A 24,174-nucleotide genomic window follows, 5' to 3' on the forward strand; every position below is an offset into this window, starting at 1 on the left:
TATGTATGTATGTATATCTTTAACCTAGAGACTCCACTGGTAGAGGGATGTTATTTATTCCTCCGTACACAAGTGGTGCTTAAAAGATCTCAACCCATATGCATATGATTCATGTGCTAAACTGATAAAACCCAAGCCAGCATTTTCTACTCTCCTTTGTGCTTGTAACAAGATCTAAAATGCTCTGCCAGCTTCAGGGCAGAAGATGCCTTCTCAAGGCAATAGGAACATCTCCTTTATCCAAATCATTTCCAAGTATCTACTTCAAGTAGAAATCAAAATAGCTTTTTGGCTTCTGAGTAGGGAATCAGTGTTTGTTATCTCTGCAAATGCTTTGCTTTCATATTCTTCTGTGTTAGGAGACCCAGGAGGGTAGGAAAGAAGAAATGTTCCGGGGGTACATTTAGTTTTGTAGGTCAGCTTTCAAAAGAAAGCAGGAGAGCAAGAAAAAGGGAGCAAGAGGGATCAGAAGACCAGCGGATACTTGGCAACTTTGACATTTTCCATATTCTTAGAGCTTTTCTGTTGTTCTCCTAGAGCATTTTCAACAATAAAGTCTTGAGGAATCCGTCCCACCTCCCAAAAAGAAATGAGAGTAAAAGAGAAGCAGAAAGGGAGTGACAATTTCACTATTTTTAAGATTTAGCATGAGACAAAGCTATAGAAGAAGCTTAGAATATACCAGCATTGGGCACTATATTAAGTGCACTAACTTGCTTATCTTTCTGCCCAGGAATTAGATCAATATTCAAGGTGCTGACGAGGACTGTATCCTACCTAGTAGGTGAGACAGAGAGTTTCCACAGAGAAACAAGGATCTAACTTCATTTCAGAGATACCAAAGTTCCAGGATTAGGAGCAGCTAGTGGAGATGCTAACTGAGAATGTAGCGAAGGGCTGCTGTAATAACCAGCGTGTCCTGGCTGCAGGGGGACATGGTGACAGGCAGGGCTGCCATCAGCTCCCCGGCAGCTCCTGGAGGTGCCAGCCAGGGGGTCAGGCCTCTCCTCACGTCCTGCTGCTGTCGCACATCTGTAGAGCATCCTCCCAGGGCACAGGCTTGGTGGATTTGCTTGTCTTGCACACACAAGCCCTGAGTAAATGGGGCCGCCACCACGTCCTCTGCAGACTGGCCAGTGTCCTAAATCCTGCTCTGTGGCAGAGGGAAACAAAAGCTCGACAGAAACAAGCTCCAACCACACAACCACCAGAAATTAGATCAGGCTGAACAACCACACACACACACCAGGAAATATCCAGGCACAACCTCCAAATGATCCTCATTTAGAGCTGTTTTTAAGAGACTTGATTTCAGTACTGCAAGTGAGACCAGGCATTAGTAATCCTTGCCTGCTTCCAGGCACAACCCTGGGCTACCAAGGACACTCGCTAGACCTGAAGGAATGATTAATTGCTCCATTTTGAAGCCTGGAAAAAGAGATAATGCAGATAAGACAATCAACACCAGCTCGGTCAGAGTATTGAGTTGACAGCACAGTGAAGAATTTATCTGTTCAGAAAAAAAATCCTTGTACAAGAAACAGGTGGTAAACTCAGAAGAGAGACATAGTTAGCTTAACACAGCAGGACTTGCATCCCGCTTGCCTATTAGCTTAGGCTGCAGCCAAAGCCAACATCGACGCTCAACTTTGCAAACTAACCACAACAGCATCTCCTGCTAGGGGAGAAATAGGGGCTTGCAAACTCATCTGCATAAAAATACTTCACCGCAAATTAGCAGCACGGCACATTTGCAATTCTCAGCAATTTGCAACAATTTAAGTTTTCTGCACATTAACACACAAACTTAATTGCTGTATGCCAGAGTTGCTGTCTAGAAGCCTTATTATGAATAAGATGCACTTCGTATACAGTAAGAGTTCTTCATTAACCCAGTTCTGGGTATTCCTTGAAAGGCTTGGTGTGCTCACAGATGTGCTTGACCTGTGTTTGGAGGGCTTACTCATTGACTACAGCTCTTTAATTTCTTAATGAAGGAACTTCTAGTGCAGCACCTTTAAGGCAGCAGAGCCACTGCAGACGGGGTCTGAGACAGCTCACGAGACACTTTCTCCTGAAGAAATCCATAAGGTTGCGATGGCAACCCAAGCTAACCAAGCCAACAGAAGAGCATGGAGAAGTGACAGCTTCACCCATTTGGTTGATAAGGTGAAGTTTACGTGTGTCATGGCCCGGTCTAGCTCGATGCATTGCTCATTCTGGAGAGCACGGCCCCTCAGTTAGCCCGTCAGACCCTCATGTACCCTCATGTATCCTCATGACTGCCCCAGCCTCTCCCCCTCCTAGAACACACACACACACAGAGCATTTTTTTTCCCCTCTAGCATAGGCTAATGTCCTCTCTGAGGAGGGACCAGCCTTGGTTCATAGCACACCTCAAGCTGCCAACAAACAAAGTGACAACCTGTGGCATCTCCTTACAAAGCTCAAGTACCATATAGCGTGCGCCTGTCACGGTCTTGCCATTGCGGGGACACAAAACAATCACGATAGAGCCAGAAGGTAGAATCTCTGCAGGCATGGACAGGTTATAATGCAGGGAGCCTCTGTGACAACACTAGGGTTGTGCTGTATGGAAGAGCCTTCTTAGAAGTTTCACTGAAGCATTTGAAGTAGCTCCGTGTTCTCTGGCTAGTTAGACATAATGTTAGGAAAAGTGTGAAGGGCAGCAAGAGAGCCTGCAAACAGACAGACTTCAGAGACCCTCCAGTGGGCAGCGCATCGCTATAGACTTGTCCCGCTATAGTGGGTGCATGGTTTTATAGGTTAAAAAATGCAATCACTTTGGAAATTCAGAAAAAAATAAATCCTGGATAAAAACGATGTTTTGTAGGGTGACAAAGTGTAAGGTGCACAGAGTTCAGAAGCAGCAAGGCTATAGTTTCAGATGTGCAGCTCTGGTCTGTCATTTCCATGGGCCTGCGGAAGGCAGAAGGGAAATCTCTCCCTCCCTTATGGTCACAAAGGGCCTCTCACACTACTTGGTCTTCCTATACTCCCACAAGCAGCATTAGTCCCTAGTGTCAAAAGCAAAGATGCTTAAGAAAATCTGTTTCAAATACTGGATGTTCATGCCAGAGATGGCATGGAGGGTGGATGAGATGAGCTGGCTGTCCAGCCAGTCCATCACTGTGTGCTGGGCTGTTTCATGCTCCCAGGACACCCCCAACCCTTGCAAACTGCAGTTCCCAAATTCCAGCTCTTCAAGGAATGAAGGGGGAAGCAAACTGACATTTAGAAGGCACTTAAAAACGTGTGCCTGTTTGAACACTTATGCTGATGGTGCAGCACTTGGCTTGACTGTGAAAGCCAGAGGACTAGAAATTCAAGACCAGGCGGTTAAACACTGAGCTGCAGAGGCTACCTAGCAAGAGCAAGCAACCTCTTTCTACCTACGAAGGGCAGACAAAAAGCAGACATGAAATGGTAGGAAAGGAAGCAGTTTTACTTCCGTCTGCCTATACTATACGTAATGGTGTCTTCACCGTCAAACCTTTTCTGATCAAAGAGCTGCTGCCCACACTTCTTTCCGAAAAGGAGAGAGAAGAGCTAAGCCTTCCCTATTCCCCTATATAGGGACACCGTGGTTCCTCTCTAGAAAAGCATCAACCTTTTCCTCTCCTACCCTCCCCAATCAGCACGTACCTACCTATGACAATCCATTGCAATGTACCTGCTACTCAGTACAGCTTGGCCCCTTGCAGAGACAAGGGAATAATCTTTATTAACTAAGCCACCTGCAACGCGTAGAAATGGCCATTTATCATTAAGGAGATTCATACGCACGTGCCTACCCTACTAGAAGCACAGAAATCACCTTAACCTTCCCTTACTTCAAGGGTAGCATTTTAATGAGGACCTCTAGGTGCATATGCTCCAGCACATCCTACTGAGGGGGAAGAAAAATACCTCATTTCCCCTCACAGACAAGCAGGGCATTCTGTGCACTCAGATGCTTGCAGCTCCTGTAAATTGATGTCAGTATATGTTTCAGTCTAACGTAGCAAAATAAAATATGACTTGAAATCAGCACCAGCGCTATGGATCAATTCAGAAGATTCCAGCTACAGAAGATTTCAATTCTTTTTTAAATCGAAAGCTATGGGATGGTTAGTTTGAGAGTATCAAATGTTCTTTTGAATTCTGCTTCTATGGCACAGAAGGTCTGACACTATGCTGAGAACAAACTTGCCAGCTAACTGCAGGCACGGCCCAGCCTGCAGATTGCCAGAAGTTTGCAGTAGTTGCCACTGCTTCTGCCTCCCAATGAAGTGCTCCTAGTTTATTTGGGGGGTTCCCTCCCTTTATTTCTCTTTCCCCCATTCGCTATCACCGCAGCGCCGTGCGGAACAGGACCAAGAGAAACAGGAGGGTTTGGCGTAGGAAATGCGTAGCCTTAGAAGCAAAGGTTTTTTCAACAGTTCACAAACTGGAAGAGGTCGAGCCCCTGCTGTTGCAATGTCGGCAACAACGCCTGAATGGTTTTCAAGGAACACTCAGCAGAAATGGGTGCTGTTTGTGCTTCGGAGGCCGTGCAGCGTCCCCGCTCGCCAGCTGAGGTGCTGCCGCAGCCCGCGCTCGCAGCGCTCCCGGGGAAGCCGGTGCAATGCAGGGCGCGATTCCACAGCGGCTTTGGGCGTTAGGAAGCTGTCAGAGCCCATCACGTTTACAGCGCTCCGCTCAGCAGCACCCGCGTGTCCAGGCGGCACAGGCAGGGGAGCAGAGACGCAGCGCAGCGGGGCTGGCCCTGCTGCCACACGTTATTAGAGCACCCCTGTCTCACAGAGAGGGGTGCAAGGGCACAGGAGCAGGCTCTGGGGTTGAGGAGGGCGGAAGCTTCATCAACGCAGACTTTCCTCAGACTCAGGAGGAGACTAGATTCTCTAACGACCCGAGTCTCGCTTATCACCTCCTCCATCACTGCCCTAGATTTTTGGTACAGTTAGATTCCCTAAAAGGCTGAGCACACATCTTAAAAGTGCTATTCTGTAAACAAACAAAACCCTCTCCACCTTCAGAGGAGAAGCTGCAGAACAGCACCCAGTCTGGCCAACACCATTCGGTACCTTTGCTGCTTGTCCAGCTGGGATCCCCGTACAGATGTTTCATTCTTACTGACGTTTTAAAATACATAGGGGAGACACACAAGTGTTTTCAAAGTGTGAGCAAAGTAGAACAAATTATCTGAGGGCACCAGAGACACCACACTCCAGTTGCTAGAGCAGGATCAGTAATATTTGATGCTTCTGCACACCATTACTTGCCCAAAGTGCAGCGAAACCCTTGGCAAGTGGCTAAGTGCAGCAGTGGAAGCAGCGCAAGCGGCTCTCTAGCAGCAAGGGCTCCGAGGGACGAGCTCTTTGCTCCCTTCTGAGAAGGCTACGAAGGCTGCCCTGGCGAGAGGGACACCGGGGTAGCAGCCAGGAGGCTCGGGTATAGGAAACCTCCTGCCACTCAAGCACCTTCCCCAAGGCCACAGGAGCTTTCTTTGCTTCCTATGGATCCAGCAGGCTGCATATTCTGAAAGATTTTTGACATGTACATTCAATACGTATGTTTTTGTTTCACTGCAATAGGTTATTTAAGAGAAAATAAATGTGGCTCTTAAAAAGTTAAGTTACAGATGAGAAGCGCTGAGCAGTCCATTAGTTATACAGACATGACTGCACTTCCAATGTATTTCAAGGTATTTTTGCCACAGCTAAGGAATTAACCTGGCTTTTTGCCTCAGTAATCAAACAATTTCCATTAATCTTTCATCTTCTTTTGTTAAAACATGAAGTTTGAAGTCCAGACCTGCATACATAATCCTATCTCTATACTGAATACAGACACTTCTAGTCTTGTCTCCTAAAGCAGGAGGATGAGACCCACTAAAAAAGCAGGGCAAAGAGCAGGTGCTCCTCTTGGGGAAACAAGCACAAACCCAAGCAAAAGGCAAACAAGAGGAAAATCCTCTAGCACAGATATGGCTTTGTCTGAGCAAAAGGGTTCCAGGAACTGCAGAATTAGCAATGGGACAAGTGATTTGGACTACAGTGCCTAAACACAGATGATCATTTTAAATGAAGCTAAACCACATAACAGTGTGAAATGAAAGTTTAAGAAAAGGTTATAAAAAAGTTCAGACTCTAAACAGCAATAGAACAATTTTAAACTTCATCCTAAAAACTGCTGAGTTTGGCTTTTTTTGTAGCAAGTGCCTTAAAGACAAGACTGTTCAAGACAAACAGCTCTTAGGCAGGAGGGGAAAGCTTGGTCTGCTGGAGAAGCGCTGGTGGATGAGAACCGTGATTGACTTGTGTGCAGCCCAGAGAGGAAATACACCCGTGCTGAGCTCCTTGAGAACACACGGTCACGTGCAGAGAAGGCAGTAAAGCACTACCCTTTATTTAAGTAGGCAGTTAGCATAAGAAACAAAGGCAGTAATACAGACTGTGCTTATATAGGAATACCAGACAAGAAGCTGGCAGAGGACGTGCTACAGGACCTGAAAGTAGAAGTCTGAGGTGTCAGGAGGCTACAAGGGCTGTCAAGGACAGTCTGGGCAGGTGATGAGCAAAACCATGGCTCCTCAAGGCACTACATGCTGCTTTCATGATAAGGAATGTTTAAGTACATATAGCATTCAGCACAGACATGGTTTATGGCACAGACACTCTAAGCATTATGGCATCTGAAGTAATTTAAGTGAGGCTTTGTTTTCACTGCAATCTTCCCGGAATCGGCTGGCACCATATCCACGGAGAGCTTTTGCCTGGAATAGTCTGCCTAGCAGGCAGGAAGTGCCTCAGGTCTCGAAGTGGTGTTATTACCTGCAGGAGAGCTTCTTGGCAGCTTCACATCTAGCAGAAGAGTAACCCTGTGGAACACCTGTGCCTCGCTCACTCCCGAAAGCGATAAGCAAGCCTTTGGAGAGAAGTCAGGCCATGAAGATAAATCCTTTACAAGATTACACAGTGCTCGTGCAGTGTAAATATTGGGAGGAAAGAGCAGATAGGAGTAAGTGACCACTGCTTAAGGAGGTGCGCTGGATAGGAGGTGCTCTCTGAGAGCTGGAAGGCTTGCTGGGCTTTGCTGCGCTAGCCCAAAGGCACGGCCGGGCGTTCCTGCCGCACGGAGCAGCACGCCGTTGGCAACCCAGCGAAGCTCCCCGGACAGCTGCCTCGAGGAGCCCTGCGCACAGCAAGCGCGAGGGCGGGCTCGCCTGGGCACCCGCTGGGACAGAGGTGACGCCGCACGGCTGTGACGCGCCGACACCTGCCAAACCAGGGTCTGGGCTCGCGCCTCACGGGCTCCCTGGCGGATGGAGCTTCCTGGGCACGTGCTTTTGCTGACGCCGCAGCGTTGCCAGCCTCCGAGAGCTGTATTCCTTCCACAAGGAGCATCACACTCCCTCCATGCCTCAGCTCCCTGTGCATGGCCTGGAACAGGGCCAGCGACCTCCTCTGGGCAGCAGTGACAGGATATAACGCTGCAGGGCAGGGAAACTTAAAAGTTCTTTTCCCCTCATCCTTTTCTATGGTAAAGAAAAACTAATTCTATATGAATCCAAAGCTTTTCATGTGGAGGTTTATTAGAGACATGTCATTATAGATGTAGTCTTAGTTCTTAAAGAAATCCAGTATTTCTAAAGCAAAAGCAGAAATACAAATAAAAACACTGTTTACATCAACTAATCAATAAGCAAGACTTCAGTAAAAAAGGGCTTTTAGCTTCATTTTCAAAAAAGGAATGAAATTGTATTTTAAAGCTAATTCTTTTCTCTTTATTGCCTTAAAAAAGAAAACTACCAGCGGCACCAACCCATTCAAGTGTCCAAAACCAGCATACAAAAGAGTTAAACTGAACCTCCTTGTTTGGGAGCACAGAAGGGAGCACAGAGCACATTGTCAGAGGCGCCTTTGTCTGTGGCAGGGACGTGGAGATGTCTCTCCTGACTCACTGAAGAGTAATCACCAGAATACAAGAGATGACATTTGCAAGTCAGTCCATCCCCGAGTGTTTAAAAGCTATTCTGCAGGTTACATGGTTTATAAATGCCATGGGAGAGCCTAGGACTAGAACTTGTTCCTTTTGCCAAGTATATTCTTGCTGTTACTCTCATATGTCTACATTTCCCAGACCCCCTTTTCTCAGTACTCAGCAAGTTGGTGAGAGAGCATTAATGAATGACCCAGCAAGAGTTTAAAAGTATTTCTTCACTGCCTGCTTCTCATCTTATAATCTTTTTTTCATAAATTATACAATATAAAAGGAAAATATTACATAAATTATCTTTAAATTCTTTGTTTTGAATTTGCAACATTGTGTTTCCTCACTTCATGTTAAGCTTTTTTCTCTCCCCTTCTCAAACTTTCAACCAAAATCCAGCATACTTTCTAGACCAACTAGTATTTAGGAGGTATGCCTGTAATGCGTAGGTCCATTGGAGACCAAGCTGAGTTAGACACATTCATTAAGTTAGAGCATGGCAACTACCACATTCTAGAGGATTTGTTCAAGACTTGATCACAGAGTTAAGGGCACGTACTCCAGTTGAACAAGAGCTTTAACACACCCAAGAAGTCCCATGACTTCTACGCTCATGAGAAGACTACGCTGAGATTTAAAGCTGCAATTTTTGTTAACCCACACATTGACCAGTATTTCAGTTCAAGTGGTTTAAGTCTGACAAAGTTTAAAGCAAATAAGGTCATGACACACAAAGCATCAAATGCCCAGAGTGGGGGATACAGCCACCCCACCTGTAATTGCTCCTGCTCTTGGTTACTTTGAGCAACTTGAATTGCCACCTCTTTAGTTCAATGATTTAGAACAAGGCTTCTCTTCATGGCATAGGTTACAGCAGGGTAAGAGCTTTCAATAACCTGGATGAAAACATGTTTATCAGTTATAAAAGCAAGCATGTGCTTTATTTTCCTGGGCTTAGTCACCCTCAGTGCTCCCAGGACACCCCAGTGCTCACATTCTGCTGTCACACCTACGGCACGCTGGCTACACATGCGAGCTAAGCCTCAGGGGCATCTCCAAAGCCCTTGCTTTACTTATTATACTTGTTACTACCTATTTATTATTATACCTAACAGCAAACCCATCCCTGGCTTTTGGTTCCCTTTTAGGGCACCAGTCAGTACTAGTCCAAAAACTATTTAGCGAGTAATCCAAAGTGCCTGAAAGTTACAGCATGGCTGTAACTGCCAATTACTTTTATTGAAAGAAGCTATTTATAAGATTACAAGCCGATATTAAAAGTTGGTACTTTAAGTATTAAAAGCCAGCACTTTGGATTTATTAAAAAATAGAAATAAGAACCCACAGAGGCCTGCTTCCTGAACTCATGTGAGTTAGTATAATTGTAGCAATATAAAATAAGAGCTGTTCTGGTTCAAACCAATCAGGGATTTGTCCAGAGTTGTCAGCACTTTGCCTTCAGCAAAGATCCTCGTCAGCCTAATTTCTGTAACTGCTTAACATTTATCTATATCCACATCTCCTGGTTAGCAAAGGCCCATTTTTCTATGCTCAGACTAATGCAGCTACCTTATAATCAATATTTCACACATGTAATTTTACAAGTCTTTCCTCAGCACAGAAGTAAAAGATACAGACACGCTTCATCTAACTTTTTCATCATTTTCTTCCCATCTTGCATGCACAAGATATTCTTTTCCCAGTTAAGTCACCAGTAAGCTTAGCAAAATGCCAATTAAATTTAGAGAAAGGTTAGTTAAATATAAGCCAGTCCATCCCAACAGTTTAGTGTCTGTATTTGAGGCAGCAACCAAATTTAAGCTTGTTTTTCCTCACACAAGGGCCCCTTGTTCTGATGCATTTAATCATTCCAGACAAAGCTGCTCCTTCACACAGTGTTAAGGGACACTGCCGTACATCGTATCAAAACTGTATATATTTCAGTGTCCCAGAGATAGCAGCGCGGGGCTGCTGTGCCAGCAGTTATTCCCATCTTGCAAAATGGTTCTCAAGCAAAGTCCGTGACATTGCCCTAGTGTGGATGAAACTTAACACGTGGGGAGAGGAGGAAGGCTGGATTCTCCGGCTATATAAATGCATCTAGAAGTGTTAGGCTCAAGCACCGCAGAGCTCTCATAGACAAACCAGGACGCTGCAGGCGCAAACGTTTGCACCAAGGGTCCCAAGCTGCCTGGTTACACAGTGCCATGCCTAAGAGCTACTTCACTGCTCCACAGAAAACAGCCCTTTGGATACCTCCAGCAGCAGCTGTCATAGCGTAACCATAATTCCAAGGAAAGCATAATTTAAAGCCAGAAATAATGACTGAAATACAAGGAAAGGCAGGTGTGTTTGAAGTAAACGATGAGTTCTAGTTTTTGCAAGGACACTGCCTAGACTTCAGCATCACAATATGTCCTAATGGCAGAAAGGCCACAGAAAGACCAAAAACACTAAAAAGCAAGAATAACATTTCCTTTCACAGGCTAACATACCATCAGGTTCTATCACCCTTCTACTTCCCGAAGGATTCACATTTCCTCCCTCCTCCCTCTCAATGTAAATATCTTCTCCCACTGCCCATCCTGTGAATTTAGACTTTGGCATCATGAATGGGAACAGTCTCAAATATTTTAAGTATTACATCCTGTTTATTGTATCCCCCCAAAAAGCAACCAGAGGATGGGGTTTGAGGAGTTTCCTTGCCAGTAGTTAGCCAAAACACCAGCATTACCATAGATTATTTTTTCTTTGCCTTTTAACACCACGTACTTTCAGCTATCCTGAGCCATCCATCTTCATACAGTGCTAAAGATAAATCATGTCCCCCAATTAATAAGCAGCTTCCATTACTGAATCACTGGAAATCACGAGCAGACCGGAGCGGGGGATATGGTTCTTTGAACTTCTCTCATTTCATTACTCAGTAAAGAAAGGGATGTTTACTACAAACTGATCAAATTAGCCATTTATCAACAAGTGTTTAGCAGAGTAAGGCTCAGGAGAATGGCCTTCAGATTTTAAACTCAGTCTCACACTTCATGCAGATCTTTTGAGCTTCATGTGAACATCTAGAAACGCACAGCAAGAAGCCCTTATTAGATAAAAAGTACCACAAAACACTCCATGAACTCCATTCCAGGGCTGTATTAAGGTCTGAGGCTTGTTGCTGTTTAAGCGTAGTTGTGAGCAGTGCCTGTAAGACTTACGCAGCCTTTAAGGCATTGCCAGCAAGAATACCAAGGCGAACAAGAAGTGATCTCAAATTGAAACGGATTTCTAACACCCTAGACCAGTCCCATGCATCTTAGGGGAGAGCATCCTCGAAACTGATGAGAGCATTAATACGATTAATGCTCTAGGATGCTCTCATAGTTAGTAGCTCAGTTGTTGAAATTGCAAATTCATGGGTGAGTATTACACAAACAGCCTATAAATCAAGGTATTGTCTCACTATCCATGAATGCATCTTTTACACTTGGCAGGAAGTAGAAAGGCCTGAAGAAAGAACAAAAAAACTGCAACAGGAGCACTCAAATGAAACACTACCCTGACATTACACAAAAGTCATGGCTTGACACAAGCTACAGCATGATCCCCACACCTGGCTGCAGGCAAACACGCCTTCTGCACCCCAAAGCCCCTGCTTTTGGGGAGCTCATTCCAATAATTGCTTTAATGGTATAAACTGACTAGCATATCCCACCATTTCAGCAGGTGCCAATGTAAGAATCCAAGTGTTATACAGCAGCCTACTGTGAATAAGAACCTAGTGGAATATACTATTATGAGCAACTCAAGTAAAAATATAGTACAAAATTAAGACATTTCTAAAATCTAAGAGTAAATAAAAACAAAACAAAAAGCAGGGAACCCTAGAGAGGAAATTTTTATGGTGAAAGAAAGGGGAAAAACTTTTATCATCAGAAAAAAAATACTGAAATTACTGCAAAATTTATCAAATAAAAGTTTCATCTAGACACTGGTCATTAGGTTTTTTTGCTCTGGAAAATGTTACCCTTCTTGAGCAAAGATAAAGGGTTTCTTGTGCTTGCTGAGTGTCTTGGGAACCACACCGGGTACGGGTATCTGCTGGATCATCCTGGGATAAGGGACAGATATCCAGTTTGGTCCCTCACAACTAAACGGGGTGTTGCCCCGTACAAGCGCTTGCTCTCCAAGTTATCCTCAAAGGCTGCGGATGCGACGGGCACACGGGATCAAGCGGAAGGGCGGTCGGTTCATTGCAGCCCACCCCTCAAAAAGCACCGCTGGAGCCGGTGCTCTTGGCCACTGGTGACCCTGGCAAATTTGAACGTGTGATTTAGAGGTGACAAGCTCTCTATCCCATTACCAGTCACCAGGACCATCTGCTTCCTCCGCTCCATGATTTAAAGAGGACAGGAGGCGGGGGGGGGAAATAGATATAATTTAACAAAAGGGTAATTAACACAGCTCAGATCCATTTTGAGGGGGGAAGAGGGAGGGTAAATGTAGAGTGTGTGGAATAAACCAGCCGAAGAAGCCTCGGCCGCGGGTCTGGGTCCCATGCGGGGAGGTGACGCCCCCCGCAGCCGCCCGGACAAAGGCCGCTATTGTCCGCGCGCCCCGCGGCCCGGCCCGGCACGGCCCGGCCCGGCCCTGCGGCGGGGCCCGGCCGCCCTTACCTGAGCTGTCCATGGTGCTGCCGTCGGCGCGGGGCTGCGGCGGCTGCCGCGCGGGGCTCCTGCCGCCCGCGCCCGCCGCCGGGCTCCCGCCGCCGCCGCCGCTGCGCTCCGGGCCGCCGCCGCAGTCACCGTTGCTGTCCACGAGCTGCAAAGATTCATAGCCATCACTGCCGGGCTTTTTCCGGTAGCCGCCGAGCAGGCTCATGGGCGCGCCAGGCGCGGAGCGGCTCCTCCGGCAGCGCGCGGGAGGCAGGCGGGGACGGAGGGAGGCGGCTCGGCACCGGCGCTCCGGCCGCCCCCGGAGGCGGGGCGGGGGCAGCCCGGCCCGGCCCGCGCCGCTCCGGCCGCCGCCGCCGCCGCCGCCGCGCAGGCCCCGCGCCGCAGGCCCCGCCGGAAGCGCGCGCGGAGCGGCGGGGCCGTGACGGGGCGGGGGATGGCGGCCTCCCCCTCCTCCGCGCGACCGTTATGGGGCGCCGTTACCCGCCCCATCCTCCGCGCGGCCGTTATGGGGCGCCGTTACCCGCCTCTCCCCTCAGCGCGGCCGTTATGGGGCGCCGTTACCCGCCCCATCATCCGCGCGGCCGTTATGAGGCGCCGTTACCCGCCTCTCCCCTCAGCGCAGCCGTTATGAGGCGCCATTACCCGCCCTCTCCACGCGGCCGTTATGAGGGGCAGGAATCTCCCCCCGCCACCACCGTTAGGTCCGTAATGGCCACCCGGGAGCTCCCCGAGGGGAGGATGGCCAAGGCCTCGTGATTCACCCCACAGCCCAGGGCAACAGGGCCGCATCAGACCCACAGGGGCTGCAGATGGGGGACCCCCATCACCCCTCTGCTCCCCTCCATGCTGACCCCATCCTGCGGTGTTGGCAGCCATTTGGGCTCATCCCCACCGTGGAAACGGCAAGGCGCCATTCAGCACGCCGAGGCCGGCCTTCTGCCAGCCCGCCGCGAGTCTCAGGCGTTGACACCTCCAAAGGGACACGGCCACAAGACGGTCCTCCACGTAGCCGCCAACACCAACATCTCTAGCCCACATGCTCGCAGACGGGCCAAGGTTACCCCAGTGCACAACCATGGACCAAAACCCTTGGGCACATTTCAAGGATGAGAGATATCGGGGCTCTGCTCTGAGCCCCACCAGACCCAACTCCCTCTCTGCTCTGCTCTTCCATGAGGGTGACATTCCTATGTCCATACCCACCTATCCATACCACGCTTATTAACGGCTGGCCTAAAACCAGGTGACACCAAGCAGCAGAAGTGCTACCACCAACAGCTAGACCGCCTCCATCGTTAGCTCTAGCCTGATCACGTTTAACTCCTCACATGCGAAAGCGCTTTAGGTCAAATGCAAAATTTGTCCTTGAGCAACTGGTGAGCCAAGCGCACTCTGCACATCTCGCTGCTGCTGCAAGCAGATGGCAATTGCGTTTCTGATTGAGCAGAGGAGCGGCGGGATGCTCCAGAGGAAGTGACCGCTACACTGGCTCTAAATTGATTTCTTACAAGTTTAAAGGGAAGAAAAAAAAGCCATCCTGTCACATAGACATAACAGTTGTGCCCTCAGCCTCTTACAGAAAGGACAGAGTACTCTGCTTTAGAAGAAAACCCACCGTATTTTTCTAAGCAATAACATCAATAAGCACTTCTCTGTTAGTAACCATAATTTGGGATATTACTGACACTTGGCTTAAAATTAAAATTGCCTATTTAATGCTCTAGGGTCATGGGCATCTGGTATAGTCATACCTTTCATATCTTATTGTTTACGTAACTCCTACAATTTTTTTATTACATCACAGAAGAGATGCATCTGTGACCCAGAATTTTCTGAAATTCTGGTAGTTTTGCAAGCAACAAATTTAAACAAATTAACCAGATGTAACTGGTGTACAGTTAGTAGTGTCAAGGGTTTGAAATAAAGATTAGGCCCATATGCATTTGTTCCCTTCTTACTGAACTACTCATACACTACTTTGCATCGAGCAATAAGTAGATAGTAATATTTCCCAAAATGAACACATCCCCCTCCCTCACATTGCTAATATGCCATGACCTAGAAGAGGAAAAAATAAAAAGAAAAAACAACTTATATTTATTTACTAGAGATCATGTCTGGTGGTGTAGAAAGCTGGGCTGCTGTCATTGACCTAGAGTATAGCAAGTCCTACTGCCTTCTAATGTAGGAAAAAAAAAAAAAAAAGAAAGAAAAAAAAAGAAAAAAAAAAGAAATTTGGTGGGGGAAAAACCCGCCACGACAGCGCGATGTGCGGCCTAGCTGCCCTTTCCAAACTGCGTTTTCAAACTCTGCTCATACCTTTACCCACTAATTCAGGAAGAGCAGCTTAGACAAAATCATATCCTAAATCCATACGTCATCTCGCCCACCAGCCAACAGCAAGGGGCTGTGGGATACAGCATGAGGGAGTCTTCTCTGCTATTAGCCAAATTAAGGCCCTAGTGAAAAATGAAAAAGGAGCCAAGCAAAAGACCAGGTTCGCTGTAGCAGGAGCTGTAGCTGGCTGCTCTCAGAGGAGCTGCAGAATTCAGACCTCGCCAGTCTCATCCCCGCTGCCTTACAGCCCACCTTTGGCTCAGCATTTCCTACCTCACTTCGCTGTTGCATCTGCAGCAGTCGAGTACAGTCACATTCAGAAAGCAGAACTTGATGCTCTTGTGAATCCGTGTTCAATTCTTTGGTGCAGGGGGAGAGGACTAAACTAGCTTCAAAGGCCCAGCTTTGCATGCTATTACCATTTCTATAAATGCAAAGAGGGCACCTAGTGGAATTGTATCCATGCATTTTCCAGTGTCATGCAAAGTTTAAACAAAGAACATGTAATCTAAAGTAACAATTTATTTTTCCTTCTCCTTATTCTCCCTTTACTATGGGCTTCTGAGGACACACATGATTTCTCCTTTTTGTTAAATTGCACATGACTTTCATGAGCAACAGTAAAGAAGACAGATCTAGGGAAACAGCAGCCTAGAAGAATTCATTAATATGCCTCAAGATTTACTGAGCAGTGGTTAATGATACTGCAAACGGATATAGATGTTCCTACAACATTTGAATGATAACGCGTGAAGGTGCCATTAAGGCTGTGGGAGATGTTAGTGACACAACGAGGGATCGCATGGTCCTCACGAGTCCCAAGAAACAAGCTCTCACCCTGCTCCCGAGCTGCTGCATGACCTTGGAAACATAACTGCAAGTGTAATAGATAAATGCAACACCCTGAGCAACACCTTTTTAAATATATATAAATATTGTAGTAATATATAGCATTACATACCCCAAACTATGAGTTTTTGATGAAGGAAGAAAGCATGGATCAGTGCTAGTCCTCTGTGAACTATAAACAGCCCTCCCTGCTCACAAAATTTCCACAAGAAATGCAAAACCACAGGAAAGAGCAGGAAAAGTGCCAGGCGGGCTGCGTTATCTGGACTGCTCATTGTCCGAGAATAATCATAGACTGTTAAGAAAACCAAGGCTTACTCAAGCTTCCTAGCAGCCTCAGATACCTCACACAGAAGGCTTTGTTAACAACATTCATTCTGATAAAGAAGAAAATAAAGCAAAAAAAAATCGTGTATTCGCTTGAAAATTTGTGTTTAGAAGTTTTCCTCTGTCTTACCTCAGAAACTATCAGGATACCACCTATTATTTCTATACTACCACAGACAGAAAAATACAGAGTTCATTCTCTTTACAAGATTATGAAAATGGTTCTTTTTCCTATGTAAATGAGAAGACTCATTTTAAAACCGTCTTGATTTTAATAATGGAAATATCTGCATTTTCAAAGCCACACAGTACTACTGTTCTAGACCCCTCGTTCTCCCTGCAATCCGGTGTAGAATAACTTCTTCCATTCTGCTCGTGTTCACATGCATCTCATTCCTTGCAGTCAGACACCTAAGCAACCTAATTTCAAGAACTGCATTTTCCCCTCTTCAGAGCATACAAAACCTAAACAAATAACCTTAATTGTCAGATTACTGTTTTTAGACTGGCCTAAACAGAAGAATAACGCCTCGATTTTTCTATCTTATTTTTGGCATAGTGCATCCATCCATAAAAGAGAGGCCTTAAAAACTTAAGCCCTATGGTGTCACTCAAATGAACTTGCAAGAAAGAGGTACATCCTCATTGCATTTGCTACTCTCTTCTCCCCCTCTCACCCAAAGGTTACAAAAAAAGAATTTAAAAATGTGAAAAATGAAGTAAGAGAAGGAGTGCATTTCCCTTTTGAGTAAAGTCTAGTATAGTGAATAAAAAAAGGAGAGTTTTGCTAAGATTGAAACCAATTTCACTTCAAAAAAAAGCTCATACTAAAATAATAATGATAGTTCAGAAGTAACAGCAGCTAAGTAAGGTCACCAAAAGCTAATACAATGCCGTGCAATATCAGCCATTTCGCTTTGCTTCTTGTCCTAAGGAAAAGAAAACCAAAAGACCATCTCCCAACTCTACTTCAAAAGAACAACTGTTGAAAACTTGCAGTCCTTAAGAGAGGCAAAGGAAAACATTTACACACACAGCCAAGAGCTTTACCTCACTAGTCATCTTCTCTGAAGCCAATGAAGGAGAGGTGGAAAAGGAAAAAAGTGCCCTCTGTACAAGTTTTCTCTTTAAAAAGAAGAGGGGAAGGATGGAAGGATGGAAGGATGGAAGGATGGAAGGATGGAAGGATGGAAGGATGGAAGGATGAGCCACATCCTAGGTAAGGGACCACCTTGAAGTTGGGCAGGCTCCTGGGCACTTATATCATTTTAGCAGGGCCTCCCTCTTTAGCACAAGCCCTTCTCACAATTCCTCACCACTGCTGCAGGCTCTGGATGTGTTAAGGTAATTGGGGAGCATGATTAAGGGTTTCTTTCTTGCCAGCTCGTTATCAGGGGAGGTTTGATAAGCGACAAGGCACCCCTCTCCAGGTGCCTTCCTGTTGCAGCTCCTGTTCCCAGATAACAAGTTTCTGGTGTTTGTGCAGTGGGAGGTGAACGCGAGCTGCAGCTTTGGGTGCCTTCACGTAGGAAGGGCTCTGGTGCAGGTACAAAATGAGGATGGTGCTTCCTGCCCTGGTGTCAGGAGGCCTCGTTCGTTACCGCTCCTGTGCCGCGTGCCGGCCGGCAGCGTCGATTCGGGTGCCCCAAGAACGGGCACGTGAGGGCTAAATGGTTACGGGCTCTTGGTACAGAGCCAAAAACCCAATTTCAGACCCCTACCTGGACTTGGGCTGAGGATAAATAAGCGGGATTTGGGGTCAAGGATGGCCACGTGGTTCCTTTTTCCATATGAGGCTACAGGAACCGGTGTGTCCATGCTGGGATTTCTTAGAGAATGAAGGTGACTGTGGCAGTCTCCAAATGGTGGTGGGTACTCAGTGCAAGGCAGCACGTGTTACCAGGGTGGGATGCAGCTCGCCACTAGCAAATGGGTCAGGTAGAGAGGGGTCAGCAGATCTAAAGCCCCTCCTAATCCCCCATGATATTCCAAAATCTCTGAACTGGTGTTTGCTTCATCTCTAATGGTAAGTGTGGTCTTGAGAAAAAAGTTTCCGATTTGTCTTTCAAGATTAGACACAGGATTTGTTGCTTAAATCTTTGCTCGCCTTCAGGAAGCCCAGAGCATTCACTGTAACTAAATTGAACTGGAATATCAAGAGCCTTATTGATAGCAAGAGCTGGTTGAATGTTAAAGAAGGTATTCACAAGTGTTTGTCAAACAATAGCCATTAATTTAATTTCAGAAGGTGTTCCTTGTCCTTACACAAGCATCTGGTGAAGGAAACTTTTGTTCCCAAGAATGCAGATGGAAAAGAAAGCATTGCAAATGCTCACATAAAAGCACACATTCTAATATTAGTACCAAAACTTGTAATTATCCTGGAAGCATTTTGTGAGCTCGAGAGCCTTGAGAGCTGGGTTTCACAGTGCGTGCTATCAGAAACCTCTGCAGATAATTTCCAAAGCAGTTGTGTTTGCCCAGTTTATCTACCAAAGCAACGGGGACGCGCTGGTAAGCTTGCGTATCTGCAGGGTGATTCCCAGAAAGGAGGAAGAAGAAAAGGTAGCTCAGAAAAGTTGTCTGGATTAAGAGCTAAGCTTTGCTAAGAAACTTTGGAAAGTTTGTGTCCAAATTGATAATGGCCCTCTCCTTCTCCTTGATTTTTATCTTCTCTTAGGCGGTACTCAGTGTTCTCACTGTGGGTCAAGAGTTACAGACAGATAACTTGGCCTTGGAATATATTTGACGTATACAGATGATCCCACTTCGCATTAGTTCCCGTCATCGTCGTTGTCTTTTCATTCGATTTTCCAGTGACTTACGCTGTGACTAGTGTTCTTATCTCCTTTCCGATTATTTCTTCCCTCCTTGTGACACCACAAACCATTAAGCAGTGTGGCAGTGGTCTGCATATTTTTATTTCTTGTCTTTTAGTCTTGTTAAGATGCTGTCAGAGATGCAGTACGACAGCACCAGACTTTATTGCAAAGTACTCGAGTGTTTGACTGGCTTCTCAGCAAAGTTAAAATGTGAAGCTGCTCGTCAGGGCTTGTCAGAGGTGCTAAAAATTTATATGCTTCAAAAGGAGCTTGGAGAAATTCATGGGGAAAAATAAAATAAATTAAATAGGTGTATGGCATTGTTAGCTGGGGAAGTCCCTAGCCTGCAAACTGTTGGAAAGCCGGAGACTGCACAGCCATTCATACAACTGCTCAGGCCCAAATCAAGTATTTAGGTAAAGTTAGGTGCGTAACTACCATTCCTTTGTAGCTCCCCATTCCCTGCAAGATAAGTAGCTAAATACCATAAAAAATCTGGGCTCAAACCTCCTAAAGCCTGTTTGCAAGTGTGTGAAATATGTGCATGTTTAATCCTGCTTAGACTCGTGGAAGGTTTGAGTTCAGAACCACGGGGACAGGCCCCTTCCCAACAAAGGAAGGTCTATATTAAAGTAGAGCTGAAGCAAAGCTAGGCCTATAGTTGATGCCTTAGAAAATCCCAGCTTAACTGCATTAAACTTAGTCAGCTGCTTGCAACAGTGAGTTTCAAAGCCTAATTACTCAGTTCATGCTCTAATAACACATAGCTGCAGATGACCTTATCACTTCCCCACCACCACCCACTGTGGTTAAAACAGCATCAATCTCATGGCCAGATTTTTGCATTTCTAAACACGTGCGAAGGATATGTGTAATTTTGAATTTCTTTTTAGGGAGGTGTCGCTTGCATTGGAAAAAGCTTGGTAGTAAAAACAAGGATTAAAAAAAAATAGAGCTTCTTACACGTACAGTAGATGAGTCATCCCAGGGTAGCTTCAGTTACTGCTGCTGTGCTCAGTGTCTGGCTCCAGCAGCAAGTCAGACAGGATTTTACTTTCATTAGGAAGGAAAAAAAAAAAAAAACTTGGAAAAATCCCGTATTTTTAAGTCATTTGATTCAAAGAAAGGATTGAAGACTAGAGGAAATGAGTGGTTTTCCTGTGGTAAATGGTCAGTTCCCTGATCAGAATGAATGCGCAGTGAAATCAGCTCATATTTCACTCGACACGGCTGATGCCATGAATCCCCAGACCGCCTCGGCTGGGTTTGCAGAGCGCTGTGCAATTCCTTAACGCTCGGGGAGGGATGTGTGAGTGCAGTGAGGAGGATGGAGAGCCCCCGAACGCGGCGGTGGCCGCGTGGCTCCGGGCCCGTTCGCGGGGCCGCCCCACAACCCGCGGGGCTCGGGACGGCGCGTGGGGCGGCAGCGCGTGGGGCGGCAGCCGCGTCCCCTGCGCGAGGCCACGTCCTGGCGCGACGCGAGGGATGAGCCAGCCGGGAGGGCCCGTTTCAGCAGCGCGGGATCAGGGCAAGAGCAGGAGCTGAAGTTTTCCCCGTTAAGCTGTTTTCTCCATTAAGCTGTTTCTACATCCTGCTGGTTTCAAGAACGTAGTGATGATCATAATGAGAAGAATCATGTTTAGAGGCTCATTATTCTGGCTGTTCTATAAAGCAGATGAAAAAATGGTGTCTGCCTGAGCTCACAGTATCTACAGACCTGCAGGTCTTCATCACACCTCACTGGGGCAGCTCTGGTGCAGATTTATAGCTCTTCTCACCATAATTTCTCAGGTAAGATCCAAGCAGACACCACGAGGCTGTCCTCCCCCACGCTGCTGCTTTTAATACACAGTTCTGGAAGAACGGCTTGGATGCGATTCAAGGCGCGAGACATTTAATTGCGTCGATGTGGGGATGGTTCGCAGCCAAATCTCCTGACTTTGGATGCCGACGGCGAATTAAACGGCGCAAGAGCGATGAGGCCGCCGTGTCGCCCAGCTCGGGATGCTGGTGGCCGCGCGATCCAGCAGCGTCCCCAGGAAAGGCGCTTGACTCAGCAGAAAGGACTCGGCGCTGCCGCGGCCACCGCACTGACGCGGGCAGCGTTGCCCCGAGCCGTGCGGAGGGCGGCAGCGGCAAGGGCAGCGCAGGAGCTTGGGGAACTCACATTTCCACAGGCCTCTAGCTCAGCTTTTTGGCATCACTGAGCAGAGGAAATAATTAATGAGCATTTATATGGGTTCAAGCAGCAGCGCTGGAGGGCTGGCTTGTACCACCCGGCTGCGAGGTGCTCGGGCAGGAGAGGGTTTGCAGTGCGGCCGCTGTGTTTACATGTGCTTCAGTTCAAACACCCTGGGAAACCTGGTGGGGCCCGAGGCAGACACTGGGAATCGATGTTTGCAGGAGCAGGGCTGCAGAGCGCTCGCCTTCCTCGCACCCCACAACGCAAAAAACACCTCAGGTTTGCTCTGCTGCCGCTGGCTGAGTGCAAAGGCCGGGCAATGCGGAGGATGAGGTGGGTTAGTGAGCTGGAGCCCCCTTCAAAAGTCAACGTTTGCCACCCATGACAAACGTTGGAGACCTGAGTGGTGCAGAGGTGGCGGTGAAGAGGGTTAAGAGCGGGAAAAGCCCCTTTTTCCATTGCAGAGCAGCCCTGCTCCCGCAGTGGCAAAGGTGGCTGTGACTTCAGCCTGTGATATAAACCCGTGTCCCTGCTTCTGCTTTAAATACTGCGCTGGGGTACGGGATGCCATTGCCTAGAGGATCAGTGCTGAGGGACCTGTTGCATAAAAATTTCACTGTAGAAAATGTTTACTAGGTAGGAAGTAAATTTCTTTTTATGTGAAGTTCTCCTTTAGAATTGCTATTTGGAGCAGAAATCCAAGGATAACAAATTTCAGATAAAAGGTTTTCTTCTTTTTCTTCTTCCCCTGTTTCAAGACACGTGTTTTGTGGAAAGGATAAGCCTCACAAATTTCCTGCAGAATAATCCCTCCCTGGCAGAGGACCTGGATAAGATCCTGGCCTTTGCCATGTTTTTCCTCCATGGTCTTTCTCCGTGCATGCAATTTCTCTGCATCTCCATTCTCCAGCCAAGACTGAGGCATCTAAGTGGACGAGTTCTGCAACCTTTTAATTTCTCATTTGTTTCTGCGTGCTGGAGCCAGGAATGCAGCCAGGTGGGAGGCAGCAATGCCTGGCATGGCATGCCCAGCCAAACAGGGCCTCGTGCTGCCGCCCGCAGCCATGAAACATTATTTATATTTTACTGCAAATCAACCGGTATTTATAGCAGTCTCATTAAAGGGCTTCCCACAGCTGCCTTATCCACCGGTGGGAATATAAGGGCAGAGCCTCCCTAATCTTGTTTTTACGGATTGGAAATGGTAAATTGCGTGGAAATGGCAGCATCCGCTCTGGATGCGCCTCAGCGGGGCCCGCCTGCGCCCCGAGCTCCGCGTCGCGCCGTGTCACCCACCGCTCGCGGCGCGATGCTGTCCCCCTGCCCGGAACACCCCGTCCGCGCCGCGGCGCCCGCCCGGGATTACCACACGGAGCGGATTAACAGAGCCGGCCCCGAACCGCCGGGTTAACGGAGCCGGCCCCGAACCGCCGCTTACCCTGCGCGCGGCCGCCTCAAGGACGAGCCGCGGGGCCTCCTTAACGGCCACGGCCGCTGCGCCGCGTCCAGCCGCGCTCCGGGGCTCTAAATATAGCGCGGGCCGCGTGGATCGCGCTCCCGGGAAAGGCTGCGGCCAAAAGCCAGCGGCTGCCGCGGGCTCCGGAAGATGGAGGCCTCCTCCGAGCTCCCGAGGCCGGAGGTGTCCGTCTCGCAGGCCCTGCGCGGCGTTTTCCGCCCCCTCTGCTTCCCCCCCTCCTCGGCCGTACCCAAAATCAAGGGATAATAAGGGGAGTCGCAGCTGTATCACAAATGGGTTAAATTTCAGGGTTTAAAGTCCCGGTAATCCAGAAATAATGCCGGCAGCGTGAGCACATACCTTGAGTACAGGAATTAGATGCAGCACAGCATTGCAAACAGACCGATAACGCTCGCGCTGGTATCGCCTGCGCCGGCTTTCACCCCTCGCGCAGCCCCGGCTGCCTCAGTCACGCTGAAGCAAATCTATTATTATGTGAATGAATCCCTTTTTTCTTCTTCTTCTGGACAGCGATGGGGTTTTTAAAGGGAATGCAGTATTATGGCTATCTCAGAATAACAAACTAAGCAATTCTGAAGGTCAGCTCGGCAGCAGAGGGGCTGCAAAGGGCTGAATATCTGCCTTTACATCAATATTCATCAACTTAAATCCACAGCTCGTTAACCTTTCTATGAGAAGTGCAGTCATGTTCAGATATAAACTGCAATTATTTCAAGCTCGGACATCCCTTTATTTTTCTGCATGGAGGCTGATATGCCTGGATGCAAGAGGAGATGGTGCCGATCCCTGCGTAGCTGCTGCCTGTATAGGGCAGGATAGCTTTAAGTTGCTAAATGCTGATTTCCCGGCTATGCCCTCACTCATTTCAGCCTCCTAAATTGCCAGCAGGCAGCAATAGGAGGTACCTTGAGAAGAGAAGCACTTTTCCTCGCAATCGGTCACCTCGAGCACGTTATATAACAGCGTTCTTAGCCGGCAATGCTGCAGCCGCCCAGGATGCGTTTTTGGGGATTACTCAGCGTTTAAGCTGCGGCCAAGCCCGCGTCTCGCCCGGTGCCTCCCTTACCTCCGCGCGCGGCGCCGCTCATCCTCGCCGCGCTCGCCCGGCCGCACGGAGCCCGCCGCAGCCGCCGCCGCTCGTCCGGGCGGGCTGCGCGCGCCGCCGGCCCCGCACCGCTGTCCCCGTCACGGGAGGATGAGGATGAGGATGAGGATGCGGGTGCGGGCGGGCGGCACACGATTCCCAAAACGTGGCGTGGAGCAGGAGCTGGAGTCGCTGGCGCCCGCGGCGGTTCCCGCCTCGCTCCTGCACGCACGGAGCGCCCGCCCGCGCGGCGGGAGCCGGCGCTGCGGATTCGGCTCCGCTTTTCCGCCAGCCCCAGATCCCAGCAGGGCCGCCACCCGTCGCCCCCTCGCGAGCTCTTCACCTGCCCGTTGGCCAAATCCAGGCCATGTTACCCCAAAAGTGACTGCGACCCCACGGTGCTGCTAGGGACGGAGGAGGCCTCGCGCGTGACG

The 24,174-nt window shown here is 48.0% G+C and overlaps 1 protein-coding gene across 2 annotated transcripts in view; it reads right to left on the minus strand.

Annotated features, from left to right (window-relative positions):
* DNAJC6 (DnaJ heat shock protein family (Hsp40) member C6) overlaps positions 1-23,830 on the minus strand; it is a 42,630-nt gene extending 18,800 nt beyond the window's left edge. The window contains exons 1-2 of one of the 2 annotated variants that reach the window (XM_088522400.1): positions 23,723-23,830; positions 12,663-12,807 (exon numbers count right to left, since the gene is read on the minus strand). In XM_088522400.1, the coding sequence (XP_088378526.1) occupies positions 12,663-12,675 (13 nt within the window). In that variant the 5' untranslated portion in view covers positions 12,676-12,807; positions 23,723-23,830. Of the gene's footprint in view, positions 1-12,662; positions 12,868-23,722 lie in introns of those variants that run through there. The other variant, XM_088522399.1, reaches the window with a different exon arrangement.
* Between the last annotated feature and the right edge of the window lie 344 nt (positions 23,831-24,174).

The sequence above is a fragment of the Tinamus guttatus genome, unplaced genomic scaffold (genome assembly GCF_059628265.1).
Source record: "Tinamus guttatus ecotype Peru unplaced genomic scaffold, ASM5962826v1 Tinamus_guttatus_pri_ptg000153l, whole genome shotgun sequence".
NCBI lineage: Eukaryota > Metazoa > Chordata > Aves > Tinamiformes > Tinamidae > Tinamus > Tinamus guttatus.